Here is a 22662-nt window from a genome sequence, read left to right on the forward strand (position 1 = left end):
ATCGGGACGCAGATGCTCACCTTTGTGGATAGTCAAAGTGACAGCCACAAAAATCCCCTAGCAAGATCAATGAGAAAAAAAACAACCTGTGATTGCTGAGTGCTAACTCTATGTCAGGCATTTCCTTAAATCATTACCTGCATGGTTTTATTTCATTAGCCCAGAAGCCCTCTAATGATGCGCAGTAGCCATTGTTCTCATTTTTGAGAAGAGGAAGTGAAGATTTGGAGATGTTGAAACATTGCCTTGAGATCTTCTAAGTGGCGAGTGGTTGAGGGAATTTGGAGCCTGTAACAGCTGCCAGACAATCTGACTCCAGAGTTCATGCCCCCAAGGAGGAAACCATACTGCTGAGGAGTCCCACTGAGGGAGTGGGGCCGAAAGGGTAGCCCTGAGGCTTCCAGGTTCTGAGCCCTTGGCCAGAGAAGAACCTCCATCAAAGCACTCCACCAAAACACAGTTGTGTTGTCGGCGATCTTCTCCGACCTTGGCCCTCATAACCTATTGCCTTGCCTATGGGTAATTTAATGTCCTGCCTTGAACACATCCAACATTTCCATGTGTCTGACTTCCAATACCACATTCCCCCACTACCTGCTTCTAAACCTGATGATCCAGGTGTATTCTGGTCCTTGCCCATATCTTGAATGCAGTCCCTGTACACCCTATGTCCGATCTACCCTATTTATTATTATTTTTTCCAGTATACTTTCTATTTTATTTTTTTTTAAAGTGAGGATATAAAAATGAGATTCTTGAAGAAAATGTTTTATCTTTGGAAGATAAACTTAAAGGCACCTTCTATTTTACTCTTCCTATACTTATTTACTTATTTTCTACATTTTCTATAATGAATGAGTTATTTCTATAACAAAAAAATGCTACTTACAAATGGATAAATGAAGACAAATCTTAAAACAAATCTTAATACCTAGTCATCCAAAAAGCAAAGGACACTTTGCAAACTATTACAATCTACCTTATGCAGCTGGCTGAAGATACCAACTTTCTTTGTCTGCACTACCCACTCCATTTCTCAAGAGACATTAACAACACACCACGATTGAAGAACTAGGGTGTTATGTGTTTAAAGAAAGAGGTTTAAAATATTTTATTAGAGAACACATATCAATATTGAACAACACTTAAATAGATGGCATTCATATTAATAAGGACAATATAAATTCTTATAATTTGAACAGTCACTTTGTTCAACAAATAAAATAAATTCATTTTTATCAGTGGGCATGATCCATGAAGTATATGTTTTCAATAATTTATTCAACTGCTTAGTACTATATACATTCATTTTCTTTGAAAAGAAACATAAAATCAACGTGATTGTTTATCACATCACATCATAAACAGATGGACCTGTAAAAATGGCGTGTAGAAAATTCAGAAACACTTAAACAGCACATTCCAAGGATACTGAGTCCATTTAAGAGAAATTAAATGCTTTGAAGCCATTGTAGTCAGCCTGGGTGTCATATATATGCATCAATACAAAACGTTGCCACAAATTCAAGTATACTGATTCACACACATAAATATATTATTCTGACATAGGAGAGAATGCTCCCTTGAATAGTATAGCGTGCATACCAAACTCTCAGCATGATTCAGATTAACTTTTTTTTTTTTTTTTTTTGTAAAATGGAAGGAAAGGTAATGACATCGTCAACTTAGTCGACCAAATACCAAACCTGGAGAAGATGGACGTGGTTCACAAACACTGTACAGTTAGAAATTGCACCATACATAGAATCTTATTTGTCACAACAATTGTTAAAGGTTACAGAAAAACCATAGCAGCTAAAACCAGCCAGTCAGCCCACATTTGCTTCTGTGGCAACGTGGAAATGCTGTGTTTGTATTTTGAACAAATGTAACAAGGAGACGAGCAGAAACGCTGCAGCAAGCCAGGAAATGTCACCGGGTTCATGGTTAAATGGCGTCAGCTTTATTTACTGAAGTATAATTTTAATTTCACAGGCAAAATGAACCTCCAAATTTGTTTTCCTTAGCCCCAGCAAATCAAGTCCTTCCTAACTGCTAGTTGATTGCAAAAGTGCAGCTTCAAGTCTGTCCCTTTTGCGTTCATTTCTGCGCCCCCCCACCTCTAGTTCATTAGGTTTCTAACACAAGCAGCCGCTCTTTCATACGTTTCAGTGTAGCGTGAGATGTGACCCTTTGGTGATGTGAAAGTCAACCTTTGGGGGTTTTATAGTGATTCAGTTATTTTCTTTTTTGTTGTTGTTGTTGTAAAACTTGTTTTTTAAAAACATGCTGCAGAACATCTTCTTGCTAAAAACAATTTCTCAATTAGTAGGAACACTGAATTGCCTTGTATATGATTTGCTTGTTTAGACGTCCAAAGCATTTGGTTATTCTTAAGAATTAGGCACTTCCATTCTTGAGCAAATATTTATGTGTGTGAAGAGAGAGAAATAGACCTCCTTTTTTTTTTTTTTTTTCTGTTTAGCCATCCCACTGTAATGCTGCACCAGGCCTTGAGAACAAAGAATCAGACAACTGGGAAACCAAGGCTTTGTGATTTTCAGCCAAGCCAAACATGGTCACTCTGTCAGGAAAGCCTTGGACTCACCACCGACTGGCTGTTTCAGTGAGTTCTTTCTTGGCTTAAAAAAAGAGTGAGAAGAAGAGCAGTTGTGTGGTTTGTCTGTGGGCACTTGGGCAGTGGGGGTTTGTAGAGCCAAGTGGTCACCATGGTAAGTGAGACTGACTGCCCTGTGCCCCGACATTTGGGAGGAGGCAGCAGCCCCAGCACACACCCAAGGTTTACCAGCCCCTGGGCCTTTGCACAGATTCCTCCCTTCTTTGCCTGGAACAACTGTTTCTGTTCCCCACCCCATTGTGTCCTCCAAGACTCACCACAGAGATCACCACTTTTGAGAAGCCTAACTCTGCAGTCGACTGAGGCCCTCCACCAAGCTCCCATGGCACTGTGTCAATATCATAGATGCTTGGAGGGCAAGGACTATGTCTCTGCCCTTGTTATTCTCCACCCCTTGGACTTGGTGCTGGAGCACAGTCAGCCTACACTGAATACTATAGAGTGAATAAAGAAATGAGAGAGCAGAGAGTACAACAGCAGCTCTCTTTGAACAAAGGGGATTTTGTTCTGCAGCATGATTTTCATGTTTATGAATGTTCCAGAATTCAAGGGACACTGACTTTTACAAGTTAAATGTGCCTTTTTTTTCTTTCAAAAATATTTTATTCTGAAAAATTTCAAACATGCACAAACATGGAAGAACAGCGTGTGGCCTTGCCTGCCATTCTTATTTCATCTATCACCCTTGCTTTTCCACTTTTGGCAATAAAACTTTAAAGCAAATTGTAAACATACTTCGATATGCACTTACCAGTTAAGGACAATGCCATTATCACATCCAATAAAATTTAAAGTAACAATCTAATTATCTAACATCTAATAGGGCCCAGCCTATTCTTAATTTTCTCCAATTACTTCAAAAATGTCTTTTTACACTTTGTTTTAATAAAGATCTAAATGAACAACGCTTATACAGTATATTTGATGAATACATCTCTTAAGAATATTTTAACCCATAAAAGTTCCCCTTTTAAAAATGCCATTTACTTATTGAAGAAACTGGGGTGCCTTATGGAATTCCTCACACCCTACACGTGGCTGATCATTCTCAATGAACTTTTAGGAATGAAATGGGGGAGGGAGGTTGTACGAAACTGATTTACAAAAAATCGAGCTATTTGTCTCCGAAAGCTCTTTTCCTCTTGCCCTTTGCATTCATGATCATTCCTTAAGTTATGTTTTTCTTGCATCAGCAACAGTAATATGTTGGATTTGTACCTTAGTCAGATGGATTCTTGATAAAGAAGTAAATCCATGTGACAGGCAAGGCTCCTGGGCTCCTGGGGTGGATTCCAAAGACAGTGGTTCACAGGATGAGTGGTGGGTTTGCTTCACTCGTCCATTTGCTTCAAATGCTCCCCTTCCTTGGGCAGTAAGGACAACAGTCGTGGACAGGAAGTTGGCTTCATGTTATGGGTGTGTGTCCCTTTAAAACACAAGGTAGACTAACCTTTAATTAATCATGCATTTTTAATATCCTAGGCATCATGCATCAATGTGATCACAATTTTACCCTTTTGTAGAGTAAGAATTCTTATTCCAGACCCAATGTGTCCATTTTCACAAGTTCAGACTCCGGTAGAGCGGGTTCTTCTCAAATTGAGGATCCCTCTAATTTTCTCATTAGCCAGGCTGCTCACATTCTGCTCCCTGTGAGATGATGCTTTTGGTCTTCTTTCTCCAAACACTGAAAGAACTGAACACTCTTCTTTTTAATTTGGGCCAACACCAATCCGTTCATCCTTGCAGCTGCTTCTCAAAATCCAGAAGACTGAAATAGTCATAGACTGTGTTTACATAAAGCAGAGTTGGGCCAAGAACCTCATCCCCGAAAGTGACTTTTTTCCTCTCTTTAAAACAATGTTGAGATTCTGAGTCACGAGAGACCATTTGGCAGGGAGATGGCAGCAAGTCCCTGCCAAATTCAGCCTCCGAGCATGGCTGACTGCCCCGTCAGCCTGAGTTGTGGTGAGCTGAGCTTGCAGTGTGGACCTCCCTCTGAAGCCACCTGCCTAGAAGGCTGCTGGAGACCACTTAAAGGGCGCCCCAGAAATGTCTAGACTCGACTGGCAGAACCTGAAATTAGAACTAAGATTGCGACCTGGAGCTTCCATGAGAGTCTGGAAGTGCAGCGTCAAGTCTATCCCTTTTGCTTCCATTTCCCCCACCCCCCACCTCTGCTCTGTCAGGTTTGTGACACAAGCAGACACTCATACGCTTCAATGTAGCATGAGTCGTGACCCTTGGATGATGTGAAAGCCAGGCTTTGGGGGTATTATAGTGATCTTCAGCTTGCAGTGAAATCAAAACGACCTCTGTTCATGATTGGGAATTTGCGGTTTTGGCTTGTAAACATTTACTTCCAATAGTTACCCAAGCCCGGAGGTGCTCATCCCGTATTTCCTTAGATGATGTTACATCTTAGTTTTGCTTCAAATGCTGTACTGCCTTCCAGTGGTCAAAACTACTTCTCTTTCCCATAACATCGTTTATATAAGCACACACACACACACACAAAGGCAGACACACACACCTTTTCTACAATGACTGCATTTTATGTAGTGTCTTTCATAGGACAACTATGATAACTTAAAATACTTTCTATTACTAAGCAAGTAGCCAATGTGAGGAAGATGACAAACACCAACCTTGGATATTCTTGTTCTGGCCTGTCTACAATTCAGAGAGCTTGGTGGAAATCTTCAAAGTCGTGCAGTTTGCCTGATTTTTAAAAGCTAGGACAAATTTTCCAGGTGGGGATATTTCCAACCCAAAGAAAATAGCGTGGTGTGGGGAATAACTGAGAGCTGGGATTTGGTGCCTAGCACATTGAATGTAGGAATGACAGGACCCGAGCCGCAGTGCAGCAGGTGCTTTGTGACCTGCTCTCTAATTACAGAGAAATGAATGTCTTCAGGTGGGCATGACCAACTCCTGGAAATGTAAACCTGAAGTGAGATAAAGAGCAAAGGAAAGTGAAGGACTTATTTTCTCTCTTCCCGCACATGGCACTTTCAGTGCTTGAAGATACTTTAAAGGTCATCTAATTTATAGTTGCATCTTATTTAGATGGCATTTGAGAGGGGAAATGAAGACGGGAAAAGAGTGCTAGCATTTATAGGGGGCCTACTATGATTTTATAGCTTTATCAGCTCATAAGGCATTTCATGTACACAATTTTATCTGCTAATCCCATTTCACAGGTGAGGAAAATGGCTCAAGAGAGGTCACATGACTTGTTTAGGGCCTCTTAAATAGGTACAGAGATGGGGACTGCAATGAAGCCCAGGCCTGTGGCTCCCAGTCCATCATCAGTCTTCTCTCAACACCATTTTCCAGATCCTTCCAGTGCCCTTCCTAGCATGGACCTTGGAGTGGAGTTGGGAAGGTCACGTTTAGCAAGCTAAGCGGTGAGCACAGGAGAACACCAGGAGAACATACAAGAGAACACAGTTCTTTCCAGTCTTTCTCTTTTTCAAAACTCCCTGCAGACTTGACTTACTTTCCTCTTCTCATACCCATAATATATTTATTCTCTGGGAAAATACTTCTTTTGTAATGTGACTATGAAATCTCATACCTTGCCATACCATGTGCAAAAAGCTTGGCATGTAGTGGGTACTCTGAAAATACCATTTTTACTATTTAAACTTTATATTTGTATAAATCATCATGGATGCATTATAGGGAGCAAAATGATTTCATTGTTGGCAATATTGGGTTAAGTTTCTGTGTTAATATTGGAGAGTGAATTGCTTGTGACTTGTTATACCCAGAGATAAAAATAGTTTGTTTTCCCTCACATCTGATGAAGAAAGCATGTGTTTTTGATTCAGCTTTAAATGCTGAGGCAGAATTTCGGTTGCACAAATGTCAGCTCTCACTTGTTTAAGTTTAAGTATCAGGGTTGTGTATGATGTTCAGAAGAGGAAGTTGGGGCCAGACAAGCTGCTGGGAATGGAGATGAGAGCAAGCAACGGACCTCAGTTTTTATTCAATTATTTCCTAATAAAAGTTTGACTCTTTTTGTTTAAAGTATGTAGAAAACTAGCAATAGATTGTTATTTAAATATTTGTAATGCTTGCTTTGATCTTAAAAATACTTCACAGAAGTACTTTTTAATAGCCTGCCTACTAGTCAGATTGACTTTGGGCATCCTTATTTGTAGATTCAAGCTGCTCATTCCCCACCACATTCATCAAGATCCCCTCCTTCTCTGCTCTTTACAACCACTGTCACCTCTGCTATGACTCCAGGACTGACTGGGGGAGGCACTGTGGGGCACGAAGTACTCTACCCGATGCTCAGCTTTTGATTAATGGGCCACAGCCCTCCTATCTCTTGAGACTTCAATTAGTCAAACTCTTTTCATTATGAAAGATAAGGCTGCATTTAGCAACAGGAATGAAGACAAGGGAGTGGAAGAAATGCAATGTTTAAAGATAAATCAATAAGCCATTGCTACATTTATTCGAACCTGGTTTTGGATGGCTTTTGGGCTTGAATAGACCGAATACTTCTGTAGGCTTTTCCTTTTGATGTGATTTTCCCCCTGTCATTTCCAGATTGGACTAAAGTTGGTACATCACGTGACTCTAGACAGCAAGGGTGTTCTGATGTGATTGATATTGTGGAAGCAGAAACACTTGCAACCTGAGAGTGCCCAGGGAGGAAGGAGGGGGATAGGAGGCCACAGCAGCATGGTGTCTTGCCCAGAAAACACAACAGCAGGTGCAATGCAGTTAGAACAGCCCTGATTCTTCCAAATGAGGATAAATGCTCATTGCTTCTCAGCAGGAACCAGGACAGAAGAGAATATATCACTCTGTGGCTGTCAGGGAAACACTGTGAGGCAATACAAGGGTCTTGGGTTGAGTGATTAAGTGGAAATGGCATGGAATTTTTCAAGAGGCACAAGGTGTGCAGGCCAGGATGCCCTGAGACCAGGCAGAGTGGGTAGCAGGGCAGCAGGACCGTCTTATTGCGCTCATGAAGGCTTAGGCTTTAAGAGTGGGAGGTGGTCTTCAGAAGGTCGAAATTAAGACAGCTTTTAGCAGGGCCTGGCTGTCTACATCCTCATATCAAATCCAAACAATGCAGCTTCCTTTCCTCTTTTCTGTCTGTCTTAGGCTATGAGAAGAGTAGAGGAAAACTACATGAGGCTCTTTGGCACCCATTTTTTAAGCCAGTTGTGTGATACAGAGCAGACAGCACTGATATACCCTTAACCCACCTATCACTGGCACGGGGGCCCCAGTGTGATCACAGGGCTCTCATGTGGTCCTCAATGCCCCAGTTCCCAAGATTGGGCTCTGCTGTTGGTTCTTATCCCATCTTGTTCGGTCTCACCCTCCTCTCGGAGTCTAGGGTCTATCCTATTTAATGATGGGGCTCTGCTTCCTCAGGTGCAGATGTCTCTGGGTAAGCATATGCCCACTTGACTCAAGATGGCTGGGATTCCCCACTGCTGACCTGGGGTTCCCCACTGCTGTGCTCTGCACTCCTAACTGGGATCTTACTGTCCCTAAGAATCCTCAGGGTCATCAACTTGAGCCTTTCTGGGTGGATCTTCTGATGTTTCCAGGTCCCTGGGGACTGGCCTCCCAGCTGCTATCTGTAACTAGTGGTTGGATCTTATTACTTGTTCTGCTGTGCACCCCTCTCTCCATGTTTGCTTAGGGGCTGGAGTACTGTCATGGGCATGCTAAGTGACAGACCATTGCTGCCATCCAGGAGTTCTCCTCTAGTTGAGAAGACAGGACTTATATAAGTACAGTATATACAAGGTACCCTTTAAAATACTTTAAATAGATACAGACTTTTAAAGACAACAGAAAAATTACAATAGACTACAGAATTAGTTGCCAAATACATTCTACAGACAATTGCTGTAAGAACTTGGAGAGAAATTGGAATGATCAGAAAGGGCCGAATTTAAACTTCTAATCTGGGAAAAGAATTATGGATACATTTTGTATGGGCAGAAATGAGAGAGTGAGGAGAGAGTCCTTATGGGCTCAAATGAGTCTCCCACAGATTCCTATGTTGAAGTCCCCAAGACCTCAGAATGTGACTGTATTCAATGATAGTGCCTTTTAAGGCATGGTGTGGTTAAATGAGGTGATGAGGGTTGACCCTAATCCAATAAAACAGGTGTCCTTATAAGAAGAAGAAATTGGGACAGAGAAATTCACAGAGGAAAGACCATGTGAAGACACAGGGAGAAGATATCTATCTATAAGTCAAGGAGAGATGCCTCACAGGAAACAACCAGCCAATGCCTTAATCTTGGACTTTCCAACCTCCAGAATGGTGGCGCAATATATTTCTGTTGTTGAAGCCACCCCATTTGTTTGTTATGATTGGCTAGGACACTAATATGATGGGGCTGGAAATGCATGGAGCTGTGCTGTATCTGCAAAAGCAGGAGCATACTGGTTGGGAGAAGACCCCTTACTGAAAGCAGAAAAGTTCCTGGAACAAGAATATGATGAGTTGGCAGAAGGACTCCATGAACAAGTTCCAGCAGCAGGTGGGCTGCTGGGGACAGGGACAAAGAGCAGAGCACCAGAAGAAAAAGAACACCCTTTGCCTGGTTGACAGCTTTGCTTAGGGTATACATTCCGATGGGTTAAGCATTGCTCAATGCTATCATAAAACCAGCTTTACTTTATGGGATTAATCAAGGCCTGGAAGGCCCTCAGGTGCTCTTAAGAGGGAAAGTCAACAGGAAAGGAACAATAAGGGCAAGAGACAGAAGATGCAGAAGAAGAGAAAGAGAAGGTGACTTTGCTGGGCTCATTAGAGACTTTTGAACCATCAGAGAGTGGTAAGAGGTGCACACCACAGAGGCTGATAGAAATACTGCAGCCACCCACTCTGACCACCAGCTCTTTTCTAAAATGAGGCTGCACGTTGTGTTTGTACTTGGAAGTAATTGTATAAGAACAGAAGGGCAGCACTGCAAGCAGAGTGTAAAAGTCCATGGGGGCCTTCAGAATAGCCTCACCCTCCTGGCACCATCTCCTGCCCTGGGCTCTCTGGAGGATGTGGGCCTGGAGCTCACAGAATCAGGCTGACCTGGGAAGAGGATGGAGTTGCTGAGGGCAGCCCCATCTCATCACCCAGAGCTATGCATGGAGCATGGATTTCATGGAAAATGGCACCCTCTGGAGGAAGGGCACCCACCCCAGCTTCTTTCACTGTTTGTAAGTTTAGCAAGAAGGGGACAGTGGAATTATGGAGAGGATGGGATCAGGAAAGGAGATGGGAAAGATGAAAGGGCATAGGACCAAGGCCAAACAGGGGACAAGGAAGGGAAGGGAGGGGAAGCTGCCATGTGGCATCAGCCCAAGGTGGCAGTGGTGTTATTACTGAATGGCCTCAGTATTTCCAGGTTCTTCCATATCAGTTCTGCACCCACCACCATCCATGCCCCACCCCAGAGCCCTGCTGTAGAGTCTCCTCTCTCAACACTGTGAACATTGTGCCCTTGGCCGCAGGAACTGCACCTTATTTCTGATTGGGAAAGTCTTTCTCTTCCTTGTTGCCCATCAGGACTGGAGAGAGGAAGGAACAAGAGGTCCCTCCAACAAAGTGTGTCAGCTCGGGGAAACATGAAACTGGTATTCCCAGGGGAGGGACAAATATGCTTCCCCATAGTAATATCATTTCTATTCCAGTTAGTCAAAGAGAAAGGAAAAATAAGAAAAGATGAAGTGGAGAAGGAGGAGAAGGAGGAGGAAGAGAAAAAGGAGGAGAGAAATTCTGCATCCTATCTGTCTTTTGGAAATGCCTGTCATACCCAGCATGCTTTCTGAACCCCATGACTCTTCTTGGTGAGCTCCAGGCAGGCCCTCAAATGCCCGGGTGTGGGGTGCCATGTCCAGGACTCAAGGAGCCAAGTGTGGCCCTGAAATTCTCTTGAGGGCCTCTGGGGACCTCCACTTGGGCAGGTCCCAAGGGTCTGGGAAGAATTTCAGGTTGGCCTTGCTCAAGAGGTGTGTATTTATTATTGCTACTCTTAGGGTCAGCCAGATTGTGCTGTGGGGGTTTCCCTGATGAGGTGAGGAGCTGAATGATGTTGAGGCTCCCTGGGCTCCAGTGTACCTTCCTGCGCTACAGATGACAGCAGTGGGGGTGGCAGACGCTCACCTCTTATCCCGATGCCTGCTTGGAAGGTCACAACCATTCATGGAGTGGGGCCACTCTGAATATGGACTTGTCACTTTATCCAGTGACTCATGCAGGCTGAGAACTTGAATTTAGCCAAGTGGAATTGTGTCAATGGCATATGAAAAAATATTTGTATGTTGAACACCGAAACCCATTGTTTAGCATCATCTGTGCTACACTGTTAGCTAGTAATGGCATAGATCATGACGGCAAATTATGGCCCATGAGCTCACTCCGACCTGTAGCCTAACCAGGTTTTGTTTGTTTGTTTTGTTTGAGAGAAGAAGAGTTTTTACATTTTAGAGGGTTGTTCCCCCTCCCCCCAAAAAGGCTAAACAAATAAGAATGTGTGATACAGACTGTATGACCCCACAATGCCTAAAATATTTACTATCTAGTCACATACAGAAAAGGTTTGCAAACTCCTAAGGTACATTAAATAGATTTTTATTTTTTGGTTCATCTGGGAACATCCTCCCCCTCCCCCATTTATAACAATGCCTCTTGGAAAAATGCTTTCTTGACTTTGAAATAGATGAACCCGGACTCCATCCAGCTTGTAAGCTGGGGACTCTCTGTGCCTCTTTTTCATGCCAAGTGCAGGACGGGGTGCAGGAGAGGTTGTTTGCTGCTGCTGATGACCAGTGGGTGTGCAATGACCCACAGGCTGACCGGGAAAATAATTATTCCCCAAACTCCCTTTGGGACCTCTGCATTCCTGAGGACATTAAGGTGACAATCACTGCCTTACATGTCACCCTGTGGAGCAAACCAAGAGCCTCCTGCCCTGCATATTTCCTTGGCTCCGCTGCTGCCATCTAGGGAGAAAGAACAGAATCACCTGTGCTTGTCTGTCAGTCAATGACAGAAGCATAGACAAATATGCCCTTGGCCCCTAGAACAGTGGCATGCCGCCCAGCCATGGCAGAGATAAGGCGGGAGAGAAAGTGCCAATAGAGCTGGGATTACAGGTCAGGGACAAATGAGTGAGATATGAAAGTCAGAGTGTCGAGAAACACAGTGGACCTGGGAAACATTGAGGTGTCATGGAAAAAGGAGTCGGAGGCCGGATTTGGGGATATTCAAATAAACCCTTAAATCTCCCACCTCCTCTTTTCTTTATATGCTAAAGTGTAGGTAATAATCTATTTCTTCTCCTTCTATTGCACAGGGATGACTTAAGATAGGCACAATTACTTTGACAAATATAAAGTGCTATATAAACGGACAGAAATAGTAAACTCAAGTTGGATTTTCTGTCTTAGCTTTCTCTCTACTGCATTTGAATGCACCTGTGGGATCCAGGCTTTTGAAGAAGCCAGTGCCTTCATGTTTTTTCTCCAAATACAGTGTACATTTGCTCTTACATTTTCTGCCTAATTAAGTCTGTAGTTTTTATAGTTTAGTAATAGTCATTTCCAGCTTATAACGTGGCTCCACTGAATATGATATGGAGAAAAAGTAAAGTAATAACTCCTGAGCCACACAAAAAGGAAAGGCAATTATTTTGTCTTTTGAAATGAATAAGCCATAATCTTTAGGGCAGTTCCTTGCTTATCAGTTGCAGCAAGGCATGACTCAAACATCCTGCTTTGAGCGATGTCTATGGTAAATCTTCCTGCTTCTAAACCCCTCCACCCCCAAACCCCACAACCTTCCTTTTAGGTGGGAGAACCAGTAATGCATGTTTCAGCAGCAAAGCAGAAATGACAATTTCCTGCATAGAGTAGATAAGGCCCATTCTCAACCCCTCCTCCACGACATTTGGGTCTGGGGAGCATGAATGAGCTAATGCTGATCGGAGCAGGGCTGGTGTCCTCCGCTGAAATCCTAACTTGCTTTTGTCAGCCCAGCCCCACAGCGGTCATCTCCACTCACTCCGCTCCCAGGGGTTCTGGAGGGCCAGGAGGCCACAGCTGCCATTGCTTTCTGAAGATGGTGGGCACCACAGCAGCCTGGCTCAGCCCAGCTCCCCAGCACAGTCTGCAGACACGGAGCGGTGCAAACAGTGTTCCAACTGGGCTCCACTGGAGCTGTGCGCAGGTGGTTTCATGGTTAAAAGTCCTAGTAGTGTAAAAAAAATCAGAGTAACTGGTAAGCATACCTCTGATGTCTCCATATTTGCCTCCTCTGCTTTCTTTTCACTTGGTTTTTCCTTGGAGAGTTTACCTTGGAGAGTTTACCTCCCATCTGCTTGGGTGCCCTTTGCTGATGAGCAGAGCTCTTTCTTTAATTAAGTCAACAAGTATTCATACACACAGGCAGCATCGTTTTTGGCTAAAGGACCTGAGCAGACCAGCCCCAGAAGCAATTGAGAAAGTCTGTCAAGCTCTGATTAAGTAGCCGTGATCAAAGAGTGAACAATTACCTGCCCAAGCAAATAGTTCCTAAAATGTTCTCACTCCCAGGTCTTAACCATGAAACCTACTGGGCCAGAAGGTCAGGCTATCCAGTGTTCACTTGTGAAAAGAAATTAGGAACAAGTGATGTCACATAATACATAGCCATAACTTCCAACTGACTCCTAATTTTCAGACTGCCTAGGTCTCCAGCTACCTGGAGATCAACATTCTGAACCCTTTCCCCACGGTGGCATTATAAAATTCACATGCTTGATATGCTCTCTGCAATTCTTGGTGAAGTATCTATTCCCCTCTGTCCAACTAAAAAAATCCATTCCCCTCTGTCCAACTAAAAAAATAGTTGGAATACAGGTGAGTGAGAGTGACTTATGTTGTATTTGTTTTCATTTATTTTTAAAACGGATGTACTTCCCAAAAGTGTTTCTATGAACTGTGGTTGGTCATCAATAACTTCAATACAGCACCTGATATGTGTCCTGTCTGCAACTGCATTTTACTGTTCTTGGCCAATGCGGCCCCTTCTGCATTCTCTTCTATGCTTATCTTCCCCCAACGTGCCATTAGTATGTCCCCCTTGCAAGGCCTTAATCACATTCCAGGCCATTAACTCCTAAAAATGTGGTGCAGTCTGATAGTTAGAAATGCAGACACCAAACGCTTCCACAGATGCCCTGCTCTTAGGTTTGACTGGGCTGGAGATTTATTTGGCAGCATGTTTGCCATGGTTAATTTGGAGGCAAATCCCAAGGAAACAGAACATTAAAAAGTTTGGATATGGCTTGGCATTCTCAGCACACCCAATCCAAATGGGAAAACTTTTACCCCCATTCTCTTGAGGAAGGAGGGATATGGAAAATGTGCAGGTTGAGAATAGGGAGACCTAGGTTTAAATCATGGTTCCCCCTTGGCCTTGGGCAAGTCCTTAACCTCTCACAATGATGGGATTTTTATCTGTAAAATAGGGGTAGCAGAGTTTCCAGGGAGTTTAGAGGCAATGGGGGCAAAATTTCCTGCAGATGCCTGGCACACAGTATGACCTAACAGAAAAATCTTAAGAGAATATTTATTTACCCAAACACTACTGTCTACCATGGAATATTTATTTTTGAATGTTTTGGAGAGTGTTAGACATGCTATGTGACTACAAGCAGAAGTCCTCTTGGATAAGACATGAGAGAGGCAAATGAAAGAAAACTGACGAGCAAAATGCTTTTCTGAAATCCTTGACATAGTCTGGGGAAATTTTTGAATAACGAGATTCGGGGTCTCTCTTAATGCATGCAGTTTGAGTTGCAGAATAAACTCAAAATTTCCCTATCCCATAATGTCAGAATAAACTCAAATTTTCCCTATCCCATAATGTCATGTTGATTTTTGTGATATTTAGACAATCCCAAAGCAAGTACTTTTTATAACACATTAGAGAAGACATCGTTACTCTGGGTAAATTCCTCAAACTCCAAATAGAAGCAGTAAACATGTGAGTATAAATATGACAATCATTTGCTAAACTGCAACAATTTTAGATATTTTTTGGCATGCCTAAAGGTACAGAGATTTAGAGGGAATGAGCGAAAAGTAATTCAACTCATATATTGTTTACCCCACTTTGACTAAGTTTTGGTTGACGTTATCAATTTCTTGTAAAATTGGTGTATCATGCTATGGGAAAGGAAAAAAAAGTTAAAAGTTTACCTCCCTGGAGAGAGGGAGCTGGAGAAGAGTGTAGCAGACAATTATTTACGGATAGTTTTACATGGATACAATTGTCATGGTTTTAATCTGATGACCGAAAGATTCTCTAGTTGTTTATTTAGATTAGATGTGGCATTAGTGCCAGATTTCCTGTGTTTCTAAGCTTTCCCATATCTAAAATTTAAATGTGTCTGTAAAGGTGTTTAAAGGATCATCTCTAACATGGAACCATAATTTGCTGAAGAAAAATGATAATCATTCTTCCCGTGGGGACGCTCTTTCTGTAAGGAGGAGTGGGGCAAGTGATTTTCTTATTCAGATTCTGGACCAAGCTCTTGTCAGCAATGAAACTGATCTTTCCTATCAAGGCCAAAGAGAAGCGAGGGTTTGCATATTCAAGTTCTTCCTAGATGCCTGCCTCTATAATAGGACATCCACATCTGGCAGAGCTCTTATGGGACACACAGAGAGAACAGAAGAGTCTAAAAATCCAGCCAACATCTCAGTGCCAGAATCCAAGTTCTGAACACAAGGCTGAATATGTATCTGGCCAGTAAGAAGACACTCTTCAGAAAGAGGCTGAAAAAACAGTCACACTCCAGGTCTCAACACAACCTATAACAAAACTCAAATAAACATACAAACATACCCTCCACTGCAACGTGGAAAGAGATTTGTTTTTTAGACAAGGATTTAAGGAAATTATCATTTTGCTGCAAGGGAAGAAGAAAAGGATGTTGAGGCCACTACTCTTGCTGTGAAGGTTAGAGCTGCTTTGAATTTCTTGGAGGAATTACCTTAACAGAGGAAAGAGGCTAGGCAAATGGTCTTTAGTTTTAGACCACTGATGGTTGTCAAGAATTATTCCAAAAACATAAATCCTATTTTAAATCCTTATTGTGGGATGGCAGCCATATATAATTTTTGCATATAGTTACCATCTTCCTCATTAGTAATCTATAGCTTGAGCAGCCCTAATCCAAAAATCTGAAATCCAAAATGCTCTAAGATCCGAGATTGTTTGAGCACCGACATGATGCCACAGGTGGGAAATTCCACACCTGACCTCATGTCTATGGGTTGTAGTCCAAAACAGTCAATTAAAAATATTGTATAAAATTACCCTCAGGCTATGCATATGCAGTGTATATGAAACATAAATGAATTTTGTGTTTAGATTTGGGTCCCATCCCAGAGATAATGATTATGTATATGCAAGTATTTCAAAATTTGAAAAAATCTGTAATCTGAAACACTTCTGGTTCCAAGCATTTCAGGAAAGAGATACGCAGGTTCTGTACTGAGTTATTATGGTTTACCAAAATTTGGTACACATAAAGCAAAATATAGCATGTTCCCCAAGTTCTTGCAGAAAAGTAGGAATAGATGAAGTTGAGTTGACTACTGGATCTTTTTCCAGAATAAATGGGCTTCTATCAAAAAATGTTTGCAAACTCCTGCTTTAGACAGTTCTTTGGTGATCCATCAGTATCTCTCTGAAGCTAAGCATTAGTATATTTCAAAGTTCGGGAAGAATGTACTTGGATCATAAGGCTCATTCCAACATGCCACAGGTGAAGCTCATTCATTATGCAATAGTGAAGCAGATGAGAAGTAATGGGAGACAATCTTTTGCCTTTCGAAATATTATAAGCTCTGGATTTTCTTAACAGAGTTCTGGAACAGGTAAGTGATTTGTCAAGAAAGCCTTTTGTAAGCCATGTTGAAATGGCTGTGCAGTAAGTGAACAGCCTCTGTCTTTGCAAGAAATTAACAGCCACCCCAAGCTCTTGATGTTTAAAGATATTAGAGAGAAAGCCTATCATCATCTGATCTTGGAACTGTTTAATGGATTTTCTCTCTAGTAGTTAAATTGAAAGAATGATGCTCAGGTCTACTGTCTTCTCTTGGGAAAAGCCATACCACCCTGGTTGGTTCTTTCAACTCTCTCCTGACCCCAGGATAGAGAATGCTACATTCTGAGACATCATGAGTGCCCCTCACTCTCATCTTTGGGAAATGAGGAGCAGCATCCATTCAAAGTGCAGTCAAAGGTAAACTTCACTGTCAAGTTTCCCTCAAGCTGAGAAATTGGATGTGTCAGAAAGGGTGGAGTTTCAGAATTTGCTCTAAAAATAATGTGTCTGGATCTCGGCCACCATCTTAATGCTCTTCCTCTCTAGGCCCTCTCCCCATAAATGTCAAATGTGGCTGTCAGTAGGTTTAGCCTGAAAATAAAATCCCCTCACTTCCATCAAGAAATAACTCCAAACTTAGAGTGTGTGCTCAAAATATTCATGATGAAATCATAATCCTGTATTTATAGTCTTTTGGATTGTGCATGAAATTCTGTTTCCCATGGTGGTTTTCGTTGAAGCGGGCACAGAGTGACCGAGAGAGCATTAGCTGCAGGGAAATGCTGTTCTGTATCGTTCTGAACTGGTTGGTTGTGAGAAACCCTCCCTCTTCCCTGTGCCCTATCCACTGCCTAATGAGTTGGGTCTACCCCCCACCCCATTCCCAGAAGGTCCCCTCTTTGATTGGTCCTGTCTTGCCCTCCAAGAAGAGCTGGCCTTCTGAGAAGGAAGTGGGGTGTGTACCTAAGATTATTCCCCTTTCCTCTGCATCTTTCCTGTCCTAGACTTCCTCCCCGTTTTCACTGAGGGAGATGGTGTGGACCTTAATGGTTGGAACTTGATGGTTCTTGTCAAGGCTGGGGGCTGAGGGCCCTACACAGCAGCAGACCTGCAAAAAGCTTTTACTTCTCACCCGGGCTGTGGTGCAGGAGGATTGGTCTTTGGACACTGTAATCCTGGCAGATCCACGGGGCATGGAAGAGAAAAATTTCCATTCACAAACGCCATCCGTCTTGGAGATCCTGTAGAAGGTCTCTCCTGATCCCACGGGGATGCGCACCGTGTCCTTGTGCTGCCCTTCCAGGGCCTGACTGGGCGGGTGCAGGGTGTAGCCCAGGGCATGTTTGGAAGACTGCCTTCTGCGGAGACACTGGATTCTCAAGACATTCTGAAAGGCCTTTTTGAACTCTTGGCTGGAACATGGGTATATGATGGGGTTGATGCAGCTGTTTAGATATCCGAGCCAAAATACTATTTTAAAAACTGTTTCAGAGGGCTTGATATCAGGGAAGAAAGACCCTGGAAGAAAACACACAGATTCATATATATTATTTGCAAGCCAGCAGGCCAATTGGCTAGGAAAACTATCAAACAAACATCTTTCTGTGTTTTTAAAAAGGTTAAAATGATCCCAGACACATTTGAGTTTCTCATATTTGACTGACTAGCTCCTGTGACTGTCACCCTTTTGCAGTATCTTCAAAGACCATTCCTACTTGGTTCATGTGTGTCATTAATTACAGGAGCAGGCCCAGTGGATAGGGTTGCATTGGCTCACAGTGACCAATGCCTGCTGTGAAGTTTTACCAAATGAAAATGTGAAACTCAGACTGATCCCACATATGTACACTGTTTTGTCTAAATTGAAAAGTAAGTTGGAATCCATGCAAATAATCCGTATTAAAATTCGGTTACCTGAACATGCCCTTTATTCTCTGATGCAGTGTTAGGTAACAGACACAGCCTCGGTGTTTATGAATTCTTCCCCTCTCGAATATTAGAATTACGGATTTTGATGAGAATCTCAACTTTACACAATATTGGCCTTGCCAATGTTGGGCCAGTGATTCTCAATCACTTTTCCTAGATGATGTCTTTTGACGTCACCGTGAGTTCCCTTTGTCAATATCCCTCGATGACTCCCAAATGTGTGTCATTTGCTTCACATTCAGAGTCCTCCACAGCCCCTGGTCTGACCAGCTTTCTAATATGATTGGTTGTTATTTTTTCTCTAGCCAGACTCACCATACTTTTTCTCCAGGTCATTGGTCCATTTTTTTGTCCTCTCAATTTGGGCCACTGTGTCCTTGATGCCCTTTTCCACCTTCTCTACCTACCCAAACCCTACCCGTTGATGTGCATAGCAGGAATCCCGCCTCAGGACCTGTCATGTCCTGCACAGAGAGTGCCACGGGGCATTTGGCAGCAGAAGAACAAAACTGTGAAGTCTTAAAGGGGAACAATCTTAAGGATTATCTCCTCCCATTACTCAATTTACAAATGTGAAAAAATGCTTATTTAGCCTTTTCCCAGCTGCCGCCAAGATGCTCCGCCCTTCTGAGCTGAGGCCGCCTTGGGGTGAGGCCCTCACTGCATCCAGCACTAGCACTATTCTGGGCAGCCCAGCCTCGCACTTGTCCATAGCACGGACTCCATCTCAGAGCTCGCCTGCACCGACTCAGCCCTCGTTCTGCATAATGCTGAGGGGATCATCACAGAGGATAAGGTCAATGTCCTTTCTAAAGCAGCTGGGGTAAATGATGACAAATTTTGGCCTGGCTTGTCTGCCAAGGCCCTGGCCATTGTCAACATCGGGAGCCTCCTCTGCAGCGGAGGGGTGGGGTGGGACGACCTGCTCCAGCAGCTGGTGGTGCATCTGCAGGAGGTCCTGCCCTTCCATTACTGCAGCCCAGGTAGAGGAGAAGAAAGTGGAAGCAAAGAAAGGAAAATCTGGAGTCTGATGATAACATGGGCTTTTTTATTTTTTTTAATTTTTACTTTTTTGAGTAAGCCTATTTTATAGCATGTTCAATAAAAAGCTGAACTCTTAAAAATGCTTATTAAAGAGATTGTCACAAACCTCATAGCTATAATACTGATAAGAGTGATGGATAAAGGGTATGGGACTCCCAGTCAAATGTTCTTTATTCTCTGATTCTCAGACTTCCACGGGCTTTTACTAAAGGAGCTTTATGAATTATGAAATCCCAAATGTCCCTCTTCACTCCTTTCAGAGAAATTGCAAAATAACATCTTGACTTTCCTTCCACCTCCTTTCTTTTCTTTCTCCACTCCCAAGCTCGTTTTCCTTCTCCACGGGCTTTTAGCCACAGCTTTGTGTACAGTTGGCAGAATGGCTTTGGGAAAGTCCCATGATCCCTTTGGGCCTCCAGTTTTCTTATCTGAAAAAGGAGTAGGTTGAATGGATGATTCCTAATGGCCCTGAACAATTTTTTTGTTGTTGTTTCAAACCTAAGGTCTTGATTTTATGTCTTTCTTTTCTTCTTTGCTCTGTGGACCTATCAGAGTCATGACAAATTGCTGGTGCTCTTAAAATCTACTCTGGCAAACACTGCTGTGAAATTAAGTCAAAAAGTTCATCAATATAAACAGAGAGTAAACTTAAATACTGAAGATCCCAAAGAAGACAAAATATTGTGGTTGTTGATGGGAGCATTTATTATCTCTGAAGCAACACTCCCTGCTAAGTTCCATGTATCTCAAATTCACACACACACACAATGGGTGTTTATTTGGGGGAAAAAAAACATGTAAAGTGAGAAAGTTTTATTCTTTAGCTCTAAAGCTCTTCACATTGTCCTTTAATTATAATAAAGTTTACAGTCTTTGAATGTCTGATTTGAAACAGGCAAGGCAGTGTGCTGAACACTTTCCATATGATTTAATCATCATTAGTACCATGAAGAGTTATGTTACTCTTCCCTGTTTTACAAACGAAGAAACTGTGGCTTAATGAGTTTGAATAGCTCAACTGAGGTCACTCACATAGTTACTGGTAGGTTTGAAATTGGGCAGTGTGATTTCAGGGCCCATGCTCCTTTATGGAATCTCCAAATATATTGGAATAATATCTCTCTTAGGAGGATGCCCGATGGGGAGTGATAAAGTGTGCAGCTAGGGAAAGCTGAATTGGAAAAATGCTTTCTCGAACCTCATCTGTGATGGAAAAAATGGCTAATGCCAACATGACTGATGGTTTTGTGCAAATGCAGTCAGTTCCAGAAAAAAATTTGTCTTACATTATGATACCTATATATTGTCCAATATTTCCTCCTAATAGTGACAGTGATGTGATTAAGGAAACCCACTTCACAAAGGCCTGCCTGGGCCTGTGCTTAATGACTACAAGAATGTCTGAGCTGAGCACACCAAAAACTCACCTTGTCTGAGAATGTCACTACTCTGTAAATCAGCGAGGGAGGGGAGGATCTTTCCCTTATTTGAATAATTTCAATTTTTAAGAAGGACAAAAAATGCACTGTAAATGTGAATGCTAATAAATATGATTTGAGAGTCTTGGAACTTCCCATAATTCCCTCAAGGACGCTCATTCTGCTTACAGAGCCCAGTTTTGCACTCATAAATCTCAACATTTCCTTTTAGTCACTTCCTTTACATCCCTTCTTTCCTTGCATGGCCCTGCTCTTAATTCCAGGTCTGGCTGACCCAGAGCCAAGCTCTTGGGCCCTCTCTCTAGTCTCTTGCTGCATTCCTGTCTTCACAGGTGAATCCTGGACTCCCCCTCTCTGTACCCCACTCAAAACACTCATTTCTTCAATGTGGCTCAGGTATAGGTATAGGGTGAGAAAGAGAGTTGGTTAAAACTAATTTACACTAAGATCTGAATGTCATATAATCTCTAGCCCTAACCCCAGGAATATTTTCTTTTTAATCCAAGCAAATCTCTAGATTTTGGCTTATGCTTCCAGGCCAGAGACCTTCCTGTAAATGACAACGTTTGGTTTATCCCATCAGGTGTGTGACAGCAGCCAGATGTGTGTAAGTTTAGCACGGATTTGCATGCTCACAAACTGACAATTCCACCAGGGCCAGGTTGCAGGATCCATTCTCATGCTTGGAGTATTCTTCCCTTGCGATGGGGAGCCGGTGCAGGGAGCCACGTGATTTTCTTTGTGCAGCTGCTGACTGGCTGGGGTTAGAGGAGAGACTCATAGCTATGCTTCCTTCAGGAACTTTCCAAAGAGTGAGAAGAGACAGCAAAAGGGGTAGGCACGGTGGCTCACACCTGTAATTCCTGCACTTTGGGAGGCTGAGGTGGGCAGATCACTTGAGACCAGGAATTTGAGACCAGCCTGGGCAACATGGTGAAACCCCATCTCTACTAAAAATACAAAAATTAGCTGGGTGTGGTGGCATGCACCTGTAGTTTCAGTTACTCAGGAGGCTGAGGCAGGAGGATTGCTTGAGCCCAGGAGGTGGAGGTTATAGTGAGCCGGTGCGTACCACTGCAGTCCAGCCTGGGCAATGGAAGTGAATCCTTGTCTCAAAAAAAAAAAAAAAAAAAAAAGAAAAAAGAAAAAAGAAAAAAAAGAAAGAGAAAAAAGGACAGCAGAAGGGCGGCTCCTCTCCTTATTGACGTTATTCCCATCTACATATCTCTTCCTTCATTTTTCCTCTCCTAGGAAGGAGAGATGGGGCTGGAATCAGGCTTGGAAAGCAGCTGCCTGGTCCTATTCAGGGTTCCCTCCTCCTGCTCTCCCCTCCTCTGCCCAAACCTTCACCATCTGTGCCCGTTTCTCTGAACTCTGCATTAGTTCTATCCCCAGCCTCCATTCTTCCCAAATCTCTTTCTTCATGAGGACTGGCAGTGCTTTTTAGGGTGGGAAGACAGTTGGATAATGCTTGTCCCTGGCCTCCACCCATCAGGACCTAGAGTGTCAGGGCTGAACCAGCCTGGTTTAGAGGTGGGTGCCTCTGATCCAGTCACTGGGTGGGGAAGTCCATTCGAGCAACCGTCCGGCCAGCTTCGCTCACTCACAGAGCTCCAGAATCCAGTACAATGCTGGAGTCTTGAAGGCATTCTCCAAATTTTTGCTGCATGAATGGCCAACCTCCTGACTGACGGATGGACTGACTGACTGACTGAATGAATGGCTGTGTCTCTGTGTTCTT

General features: G+C 42.9%; 1 protein-coding gene and 1 pseudogene across 4 annotated transcripts in view; one reads left to right on the forward strand and one right to left on the reverse strand.

Annotated features, from left to right (window-relative positions):
- Nucleotides 1-1627: 1627 nt before the first annotated feature.
- The window catches only part of ADRA1A (adrenoceptor alpha 1A), a 111102-nt gene continuing 90067 nt past the window's right edge, over nucleotides 1628-22662 (reverse strand). The window contains exons 3-4 of one of the 4 annotated variants that reach the window (XM_007961980.3): nucleotides 17642-18027; nucleotides 1628-12878 (exon numbers count right to left, since the gene is read on the reverse strand). In XM_007961980.3, coding sequence (XP_007960171.1) covers nucleotides 12870-12878; nucleotides 17642-18027 — 395 coding nt within the window. In that variant the 3' untranslated portion in view covers nucleotides 1628-12869. Of the gene's footprint in view, nucleotides 18028-22662 lie in introns of all 4 variants that reach the window. The other 3 variants (XM_073018007.1, XM_073018008.1, XM_007961979.3) reach the window with 3 other exon arrangements.
- LOC140712141 (large ribosomal subunit protein P1 pseudogene) lies at nucleotides 18898-19518 on the forward strand (annotated as a pseudogene).

This window comes from Chlorocebus sabaeus, chromosome 8 (genome assembly GCF_047675955.1).
Source record: "Chlorocebus sabaeus isolate Y175 chromosome 8, mChlSab1.0.hap1, whole genome shotgun sequence".
Taxonomy (NCBI): domain Eukaryota; kingdom Metazoa; phylum Chordata; class Mammalia; order Primates; family Cercopithecidae; genus Chlorocebus; species Chlorocebus sabaeus.